This window comes from Carassius auratus, chromosome 47, assembly GCF_003368295.1.
Source record: "Carassius auratus strain Wakin chromosome 47, ASM336829v1, whole genome shotgun sequence".
Classification (NCBI taxonomy): domain Eukaryota; kingdom Metazoa; phylum Chordata; class Actinopteri; order Cypriniformes; family Cyprinidae; genus Carassius; species Carassius auratus.
This window is the reverse complement of record NC_039289.1, coordinates 12,538,556-12,549,909: the sequence shown is the minus strand read 5'-3', so window position 1 is coordinate 12,549,909 and position 11,354 is coordinate 12,538,556. Positions and strand designations below refer to the sequence as shown.

Sequence of the window (11,354 nt, the reverse complement as noted above, 5' to 3'; positions counted from 1 at the left end):
TCCCACCCCACCCCCCCACTGCCATGTTGTTGTTGTTGTTGTTTTTTGCAGGAATCTGTCAGTTCCAGTAAAAAAATAATTTATTGAACAAAAGCCATCTTATACATTGCACATTAAATTTCATGCAAATCATCCATGCTAACACACACTTTATCTACTTTATTATTTATTTATTTTTTGCTCATTTGAAAGTAGACATTTCACTCTCTATAGATTTATTTTTTCATAAACACAATTTCAAAGTTTCTTGCTCAAGTTCACATGACTGAAAGTGCATCTTGTTTGTTTTAATTATTTTACAGAAGCACAACGTTTCTTTGTTATTCTGAATGCACACAAATAAACAGTCTCAACAGATTCAAAAGATTTATTACTTTTATTTGTATGACCAAAAATATTTTAAGAGCAAGTGAGAGTTGCCTCCATCTTCGAGCGCCGCTGTTCAGTTTCCACACACACTTCAATAGCACACATTTCTGTTGGTTAACATTAGATTGAGCAACCATGTAAAGTTATTACATCTTTTAGATGAAAAGCTATATTTGAGGTCTATGAATGATGAGTGGGCTTTTGGACGTCCTGCCCGATGTACGCTACTGTATGACATAGATCAGCCAATAATAATCTGTCCATCACATGAACATCATTCACACCAAAGCTAACAAACAGAAGAACATAAAGAGACAGGGCAATTAAAATTGAGTTCAAAATTAAAATAAAGTTTAGAGATTATTTATTTAGAAGATAAGCTATATTTGTGCATAAAGTTGGGGATCAAAGTGTTATTACGATTCCCTGTCCTGCTCTCTCCAGCTGACATTTCCTGTCCCGTCCTAATCCTGTGATTAATATTGATTTTGTTTCCAATCCTGCGTGATTCCTGTGACCCGTGAGAGTCACGAAAACATGTCAGCCTCTAGTTCCAGGCAGCTCTCCTGACCACTTTACAGTTACATATCACTTACACAGTTAACAGTAATAATGGTCACGCAGTTTGCACAAAAAGGCATCAGCACTGTCCTGATGATTTTATCAGTAAACCTTTATAGTCTAGCAACTTAGAGGCTAACGTTAGACATGAAATTTCTCACCAGCGAGGAGACAGAGCTGTTTAGAGATGCACAGAGGTCATGCTCTCTCTCTTTCTCTTTCTCTGTGTATGTCTGTCTCTCTCGCTCTCTTTCTAATGACTTCATTAATTACTGCATTAAAAATGCTATCAGCAGCTCAAGCCTCCATTACCAGCTTTAAAATAACCTTTTGGAAATAGCACAAGAGGTGTTGGATGAGACGCGGAAGAAATAATCCTACTCACAATCGGGATTTAAGTTCAAAAACAGGTGGGATCCCTTTAAATATATCATCTGTCATTTATTTGTAGTCAATTGTTCCTTACTTATGTATTTACATGGCTATAAAGTGAACAACAACAGCTTCCTCCCTCAGTGGTTAGTGTGGAAGAGCTGAAACAGAACAAACCAAACCACAAATATGATCTTAACATCAACCTATTTCTATTCTGTCAGGCCTCTGACACAGATATATTTATACGTGTGAACACAGTTTAATATTCATACACCCAAGGCCAGGGATGAGCATTAAAACTAATGCAATGATTATTTTTTTCAATCAGTTCACTATAGATCCCCTGAGGAACAGTTCCACTCATTCTCTGCTATAGGAGAGGAAGAAATGTGTGAATCTTTTAAATCATCTTAATCAACATCATGTATGTTAGACTTAGACCCTAAACCAGCCTCTTGTATAAAAACAAACAAACAAACAAAAAAACACTTTTACTCACCTTAAATCTTAAATTTAAGGCAGTCTCCTCTCAGAGAAATGGTATCTGTGAGGATTTCCAGTCAGGATTTAGACCGTATCATAGTACTGAGACTGCTCTCACCAGACTTACAGATGACCTGCTCTCTCTGTTAGTGTAACTTTCTCATTAGACTACTGCATGATTGTGGTTGCTAGGAAACTTTGTTTCATTTCCTGTGTTTTTTACTTTTTGTGTTACTGCTAATATTAACGCTTAGCTAAATTTAAAGAGTTAGTTCATCCAAAAATGAAAATTATGTCATTAATAACTAACCCTCATGTTGTTTCAAACCCGTAAAGACCTCTGTTCATCTTCAGAACACAGTTTAAGATATTTTATATTTAGTCCGAGAGCTCTCAGTCCCTCCACTGAAACTGTGTACAGTACAGACCGGAAGAGAAGACAATGCTGAATAAAGTTGAAGTTTTTGCTATTTTTGGACCAAAATGTATTTTCGATGCTTCAAAAAAAAATCCTGTCCCAATCCCGGAAGAATGATTCCCACCCCACCCCCCCACTGCCATGTTGTTGTTGTTGTTGTTTTTTGCAGGAATCTGTCAGTTCCAGTAAAAAAATAATTTATTGAACAAAAGCCATCTTATACATTGCACATTAAATTTCATGCAAATCATCCATTCTAACACACACTTTATCTACTTTATTATTTATTTATTTTTTGCTCATTTGAAAGTAGACATTTCACTCTCTATAGATTTATTTTTTCACTCTCTATAGATTTACAAAAATTCTAACGGACCCTTTGATGTCACATGGATCACTTTGATGATGTTTTTCTTACCTTTCTGTACATGGACAGTAGACCGTACACACAGCTTCAATGGAGGGACTGAGAGCTCTCGGACTAAATCTAAAATATCTTAAACTGTGTTCTGAAGATAAACTGAGGTCTATTTTTGGGTGAACTAACCCTTTAACCCCATAAATGCTGGTTTGGACAGTTTTCAGAAATACATTATCTTTTACCATAAAACAATAAACATAATTTTTAGACGGCTTTTAAATTTTTTATAATAACCTTTTAAATGAATTTCAACCTTTTTAATCACACTGTTTATATGCTCTGATAATTAAATGATAGGCCTACTACAATCATCACTTATCACCTCATGCTTTTTTAACCGGGTTATACCTGGGGCTCCCCAGTTTTGGTTTGCTAAATAGTGAGGCCTGGCCATAGCCAGTGAAACTACTTAATTAACTGTCGAGCAACAGATAAGGACAGCAGTTTGTAAGTGTTTTGTTCATTTTCTCATTAGACTACTGTGCCATCGTCGCTGCTTGGAAACTTTGTTTAATTTTCTGTGTTTTTACCGTGGTAAATACATGCTGAAGTGGCACTTGTTTTTGCTTTTGCCTATCACAGGACTCCCCAGTTTCGATCTGCTAAATAGTGAGGTGTGGTCAGCTGACTTCAATAATAATAACAACAGGTACAAATATAAAATTGGTAGTTTCACAGCGGCAGCTGTCGTGGCAGCCCTCGCATAAAGAGCGACGAGTAAAACCATCGACTCTACCTGCGTGACTCAACCAAGCAAGGACACAGACAAGGCGTATTGCTATTCTCCCATTTCTTTACTTTTTGTATAGCTTGTTCTCAAATACTTATTTAGGTCACTTGTACTCACTATGTGCTTTCAGATCTCTACTATCACTGTGAACACTCAGAGAGCACACACTGTACGTTGAAGGCAGGTGTATCCCAAAAATCTGCGGCCTGTCCTCTACTATGACACTCTCTATTCCAGTTGGTCTCTGGAACTGCCAGTCTGCAGTTAACAAACCAGATTTCGTTTATTCTATTGCTATTCATTCCTGTCTCATCCTCATGGCCCTAACTGAGACTTGGATCAAACCTGAAGATACTGCAACTCTCGCAGCCCTCTCCACTAATTTCACTTGTTCCCACACCCCTCGTACGACTGGGAGGTGTAGAGGTGTAGAGGAATCACATGCCATTACTGTAACCCACCATGTTAAAATCCACTTTGTGGTCATTTATCATTCCCTAGGTCAATTGGGAAATTTCCTGAAGGACTTGGATGTGTTACTGTCAAACTTTCCTGAGGATAAGCCCACTGCTTAAGAAACCATCTCTAAATTCAGCACTTCTTGAAAATTACAGACCGGTATCCCTTCTTCCATTCATTGCAAAAACACTTGAGTGAGTTGTTAAACCAGCTTTCTATGTTCCTTGAACAGAACAACCTCCTGGACAGTAACCAATCTGGCTTCAAAAGTGACCACTCAACTGAGACTGCCCTGCTCTCGGTTACTGAAACCCTGCGACTGGCAAGAGCAGCTTCAAAATCCTCAGTTCTCATCTTACTGGACCTTTCTGCTGCTTTTGACACCGTTAATCACCAGATTCTCCTGTCCACCCTCATAAAGATGGGCATCTCTGGAACCACGCTCCTGTGGGTGAAGTCCTACCTCTCTGATACATCCTTCAGCGTGTCTTGGAGGGGTGAAGTTTCAAGTCAAAACAACTTACTACTGGGGTTCCTCAAGGCTCAGTTCTTGGACCACTTCTCTTCTTCATCTACATGACGCCATTAGGATCTGTCATTCAGAAACATGGCTTTTCATCACTGCAATGCTGATGACACCCAACTCTACTTCTCATTCCAGGCCACCCAACTTCTTGTCCAAGCTCTTGTTCTATCTAGACTGGACTATTGTAATGCTCTCCTGGCGGGTACTTCCTGGATGTACTGTCAAGCCTCTGCAATTGATCCAGGATGCAGCAGGGAGGGTTGTCTTCAATGAGCCAAAAGAAGCTCATGTTACTCCTCTCCTCATCAGGTCACACTGGCTACCAGTAGCTGCTCGCATCAAATTCAAGGTACTGATGCTTGCCTACAAGACGACCACTGGCATGGTACCATTATACCTAAACTCACTAGTTCAAATTTATGCACCCTCCATAAGCTTGCGTTCTGCAAATGAACGACGCCTTGTGGTGCCATCCCAAAGAAGTTCAAAATCACTCTCACAGACCTTTTCCTGGACTGTGCCCAGCTGGTGGAATGACCTCAATTTGAACAGTCTTTAATCATTTTCAAAAAAACACTCATTTCTTTTTTTGCCAGCACTTGACCAACTATTGTCCTCAAACCTTCATTACTCTGTTTATGTGGTAAGTAAACTTTCATGTACTGGCTATCGTTAGCAAGCGGCTACGGTTTTCGTGGCTCCATAGAATGCGTTATTTGTTTCACACTTCAGGCGACAGTGCAGACTACACTGGTCACTGTATGTTTCACACTGTTGATTGTGTAGCGATGTAGTCGGGAAAATCTGAGGAAATAAATAGCTGACATCAGACAAACATCAATATTTAACTGAGAGAATGATGTGAAAGAGGAAGTACAAGAGAACGAACAAATAGTTTGCATTAAGACGCATTACTAAGAGTTTCTATCTGATGGTGTCAAGATGGCAAATAAACCACATGCAATGTGAGAAGCTCATTTTTTGTGGTTTTCAGATCTTGTTTTGTTAGTGCTTCTTGCAGAATGATAAATGCCAGTAATTTTGAACACATAATAAATTTAATTTAATTTAAATGTCAGTATCACCATCACTCATATTTGGTTAATCCCCTAGGGCCGGTGTTTTTATTTTTATTTTTTGACTACTTTCACCTAAATTTTTCTAATACACACAGAATGGAGGAAATAATTGAATTGGAGACATTTTTTCTTAAAGAAAACCATTTGAACTACAAAATATAAGTGTAATTCTTAATAAATAACATTTTATACATTTCAAATGTTACAATAAACACACACAAAAAAACATAGGCACTTTTTTTTTTGATGAATAAAGTCTCTTATTCAGGTTCTACAGTCCAGTTTAATTTGTTTGATGCCACTACATTCTTCGAAATCATTAGACAGAAATTTGTGTGTGGGACAAATACATTTCTAAGCTTAATTTAACTGCTTTAAGTATCATAAAAATACATACATATTTAAGCTTTCAAATGAACCCATATATGGGCTGTTACCATATAAGGAAGTCTATGTAAATGAAGCATAAACATTTTTAACATGATTTTGGACCTGTATCCGGATCTGCAGTTTATAACGCTTTTTTTTTATTTCTGTTTTTTTTTTTATCTCTATTCTTATTCCAGTTTTTCTCAGTTGCTTAGACACTAAAATTTATTATTCAAGCCAAATTTCACAAACACAAAACACATTTTCCAAAATATTTCTCAGAACTTTTAAAGCTATTCTTGTGTTTCACAACTCTATTCATCATTTGACACCATGTCTTCCTGTTCAGCAGTGTTCACAAACCATTAATGCCACCAAAGCCTGTAGTTCTCACCATGTGAACGCTAACATGCAGACTTTTCACACTGCAGTCAGAACCACAGGATGAGTAAAAAAAGAATCACATGTGAATTCATTGGCTATGAATTCAAGAACAAAAAACAAAAACAAGAAACAACTCCAGAATTGTTTAAAATTGCATATAACTGCATACTAACTATAATAATTGATGTTGATAACAGTAGCATTTTGTTCCAAAGAGCAAAATACTTAATACTTGACATGCAAAACCTGATTCAGTAAAGAAAGGTCAAGGTTTGTTTGTTTCTACTGTGACACTGTGAAAATGTTTTACTTAGGCCGGTTGCGTAATTAAATAACCATCTAATAGTGATTAGATGATAGTGAAAGAAACAGAAGAGCACCAGTTTGGTTTTCATGCACTACAGTATATAGCTTATATCATCTGAAGTCATTCCATATCTTAATGTGAGGGACAGAATTGTATTTACATTGTTAAATTTAAGTTTACAGAAATTACAGCACGTCACGTTCAGTTATGACACTCACTACTGTAAAACTCTCTCTCCAACATGATGTTTTTCTATTATAATACTAGGTCTGGGGATTTGTATAAAAGTGTAATGTATTTAAGTGTGATACTCGTGATGTAAGAGTGTAACGTAAAAAACCACGTGACATGTAAGAACAAAAAGGTAGATAAAGCTTGAGAGTTCTAGAGCCATAGCATGTCATCTCATTTATTGGTTATAAAACAACAATACATGGTTTTGCACACAGAAAGATTATTAGAAGCCTTTATTTTTCTCATGATTTATATCTTATTTAATGTATTTTGTGAGAATACAAATAGTTAACAGAATAAACATCTTTAAATTGTATAATGTGTACCAAAGGTTTTTTTTCAAGATATGTTTTGCTGATAAATTATACAGTCAGCTAGTTTAATTTCATAGCTTATATATTTTTTATTCAAATGTAATTTTTCTCTTTTGAGGAAGTGAATATTCAGTGGATTGTGTTTAATGCTAAAATGAACTTTTTGGCTTCACTGATTGTTCTGCAAGTATTCTAATTAAAATAGATAAATGAATAAAAGAGCGAGGGGGAGGTCAATATATCAGACTCTTTGAATAAGAAAGCCATAATAACACATGAAAAACATATTCATCAACTGTCCAGAAGATGGAAGCAGTGATCCACACATGCTCCTCACATACAGCAGCACTCAAAATGATTTCAATGAAGTTATATTAAAAAATAACATTAAAAAAATGGTTTCAATAAAATAACAACCAAACAAAGATAAATTAATGTATAATTTAAAAATAAAACAGGAGAAATTCACTTACAAAGATATTAATTATAATAATACTCAAAACAATTGTTGGTTTTCTGAAGATCAACATTCTGGAATCCTTATAAAATGACATATGGGTCTACTGTTACGTCAACGTAAAGAGCAGGGATTCGGTTTGAGTGACAGTCCTTCCGACCAATGGCGAGCAGACTCAGAGCAGCATCGGTCCAATCAGAAGCAGGTGGGCGTTAGCGAAGGATTAGCGACAGATCGGGCTTGGTTGAATCAGACGCTGATATCTTTATATTTTAATCACAGAATAACGCAGTTGTGTCGCGATGGTGTCGCACTCGCTGGCTCTACCGATGATCTGTTTCACCACGCTGTGGGGTCTGGTCGGGGTCGTGGCCCCGTTTTTTGTACCGAAAGGACCAAACAGAGGGTGAGGAGGACTGATGCTGGAGTAAAGGCCAATCGATCCATCCATCTTTAAACGCATTCACTATAGTGTCATTCAGATCTTATTACTGCAGTGTTATTCTCTATTACATCAGCGTTGATTTTTTTATTTATCTGTTTATTTATTATTATCAGAGTCATCATCACCAGTTTGGTGCTGACCGCAGTTTGCTGCTATTTATTGTGAGTATAATTATATCTAATAAAAATACTCAATGTAGTTATTAATATTTGGAGTAACTGTGATAAAAACATAAATACACCTCCATGCATTATAATGTAAAAGTGTTCACAGTGCATTTTTCTGTGATTTGTCTGTAGATGCTATATGTAATTTAAATGAACAGTTTGTTTTGAATATTGACTATTATATTCATATCCATTACAGCTGGTTAATAGCCATACTGGCCCAAACAAACCCTCTATTTGGACCTCAGCTCAAAAACGAGACCATATGGTATCTGCGCTACTTCTGGGAGTAGATGGAGGTACACCGGTGTTCATATCGGCTTATGAGTTAAAAACTGGATTTATGAGCGTACAGATGTTTCTGATTCATTCTCGTGTCTTACAGGTGTCATCTGGAAGATTAAAGCCACTATCATAATCAATAAAACCCACAGAATAGTCAAGGATCGACTCCAAGGGAACAATATTGGTGTTAGGAAACATGTTTAATGACTTATTTAGTTTAAACTTGAACATGTTATGTACTTTATGCAACGTAAAGAATAGAAAATGTGGAAATGATATACATGTACAAAGAAACGTAATAGTGCTATTCTTGCGATGTTTAAAGAATTAAGGAAATCAGTTTGTGTCCTTTGGATGTCTGAGAGTTGAGTATATGACTATGAGGAAATGCTTTTGTTTGGCATTAAGGCACATGTTAGTCTTTTTTATGATGTTGTCCTCACTTGCATGTGAACCTGTATCCATGTTTACTTGATGAAATTATTTTTTTTTTGTGAAAGATTTTTATTTATAAATGTGATGGAAATAACGAACGAAGGAAATAAAGCAAGTTTGGATGTGAATCTATGTACAGTAAGTGAGTAACCATACAAATAGAAGAAAAAGTGCATGTCTCATGTCAGAAGAAGGTTTGCATGAGTCAAGAAGAAGAAATGTAGGCTACAGATTGTAATGTGTGTACAAAAGCACAAATTGACTTAAAACTTATCTTCACTATACAGTGATCAGTTATTAATAATTTGTCAAAGAAAACGAGCAAAAAGACCTTGACAGCATCTGATTCATCTGTATATTGTGTTTTAGGCTGATTAACTGTGACCTGTTTGAAACTGAAAAGCATGCAGCTGATATACAACCACTGTGAAGCATCCTAATTTATGAATACTAACGCTTATGAATTAATGAAACGTTTAGCCTAGAGTACAACAGTGCTGGCCCACTTTTTCAGACTTGGTTCAGAAGTATTTTTCCAAGTAATTACATGTTCTTTAGAGTTACAAGCCATGCCACGACAGTGAATCACACCATCACAAACTTATATAAGAAGCAGAAAGTATGTGAAAATCTGACAAAAAGAAAAATGTATAAATGGAATTAACTACAGTGCCATAAAGGATTGTGAACAAAGTAATAAACAACAGTCGAAAACGTAAAACTATTGACTTAGTTTTTTAAATTAATAATATATAAACAAAACAACCATATTATGTTGGTAATTTAACCAGATTTAAAATCATATAATAGTAGGCCATAAAGAAACAGGTAAGTCCTGCAGGCGGTGCTTTAAGAGTGGGCGGAGCACTGCAGAGCTTCGACTCTCTGATTGGTCGTTAAGTTTCTGTAGGATTATGGGTAATGCAGTTCTTCACCAGTAATCGCGCTGATTAACATTGTTTAATGACTGCTTCAATTTAAGTGTATATCATTCATAATCAATCTCGAAGCTGATGGTTCATCTGTCTTTACAAACTTATAAGTACTTGTTCAGAGTCAATCCCCTTGAATGAAAAATGAAATTGATTACTTCCAGAGGTAGACTATTGCACTTTATTAAGTCTCTGGCTGACATATCTCAAAATAACTATTTACAGTAAGTGACATAACATTTCAAGCAGGCTTCCGTCAGGACCATATAATTAATATTAAAAAGCTAAACTTGTAAATCGTGGTGTTGCACTCAGAATTTAATCAGTCTGCAGCAACGCAAAACAAAGTCATCTCAGTATTTATTTATTTATTTATTTTATTCTGCTATTGGCATTTGACAGTTTGAATTCTGTTGGTCTACTTTGAAGTAATTATTTTTTAAGTAGCCTAATTAGTTTTCCTCCATGAGGTGTTTTTCATTTCAAATGCTCTCACACATACAGGTGAGAAATCATATTTCTCTCTGTTTTGGCAAGGCAAGGCAAGTTTATTTATATAGCACATTTCGTACACAATGGTAATTCAAAGTGCTTTACATAAAAGAAAGTAAAATAATAATGAAGAAAAATAATAACAAAAATAAAACAAGTAATTTTAAAACTTTTAAAATGATTAAAACATTTAAAAACATTTAGAAAATGATTTTACATAAAAATAATAATAACAAAACATAAAACAGTGAAAATATAGTGCTATCAGTTCGGACATTGCACAGTGCTCATTCAGTAAATGCACAGCTAAAAAGATGTGTTTTGAGTCTAGATTTAAATGTGACTAGTGTTTTAGCACATCTGATCTCTTCTGGAAGCTGATTCCAGCTGCGGGCGGCAAAGTAACTAAAGGCAGACTCCCCTTGTTTTGTGTGAACCCTTGGTATTTCTAACTGACTTGATCCTAGTGATCTGAGTGGTCTGCTAGGTTTATATTCAGTGAACATATCTGCAATATATTTCGGTCCTAGGTCATTTAGTGACTTATAAACGAGTAAAAGTATTTTAAAATCAATCCTAAATGTAACTGGAAGCCAGTGTAAGGACCTGAGGACTGGTGTGATATGATCAGATTTTCTGGTTCTAGTCAGAATCCTGGCAGCAGCGTTCTGGATGAGCTGCAGCTGTCTAATGGTCTTTTTGGGAAGGCCAGTGAGGAGCCCATTACAATAGTCCACCCTGCTGGTGATAAAGGCATGAACAAGTTTCTCCAAGTCTTGACTGGAAACAAAACATCTAATTCTTGAGATGTTTTTTTAAATGATAGTATGCTGATTTAGTTACTGCTTTGACATGACTACTGAAACTAAGGTCTGTCTCCAGAATCACACCACATTTCCTGACTTGATTTTTAGTTGTTTGACCCCTAGAGTCAAGGTATGCATTCACCTTGAACACTTCATCTTTGTTTCCAAATGCAATGACTTCAGTTTTTTCCTTATTTAAGTGAAGATAGTTCTGGCACATCCAACTATTAATTTCATCAATGCATTGGCAGAGGGAGTCAATGGGGCTGTAGTCATTTGGAGATAAGGCTAGGTAAATCTGGGTAT

At 36.0% G+C, this 11,354-nt stretch overlaps 1 protein-coding gene across 1 annotated transcript; it reads left to right on the top strand.

Moving 5' to 3' along the window:
• Positions 1-7,682: 7,682 nt before the first annotated feature.
• Positions 7,683-8,946, top strand: LOC113065144 (V-type proton ATPase subunit e 2-like). The gene is made up of 4 exons (XM_026236354.1): positions 7,683-7,892; positions 8,045-8,092; positions 8,298-8,397; positions 8,484-8,946. The coding sequence occupies exons 1-3, from the start codon at positions 7,789-7,791 to the stop codon at positions 8,389-8,391; spliced, it is 246 nt and encodes an 81-aa protein (XP_026092139.1). The 5' UTR covers positions 7,683-7,788; the 3' UTR covers positions 8,392-8,397; positions 8,484-8,946.
• Positions 8,947-11,354: the final 2,408 nt, after the last annotated feature.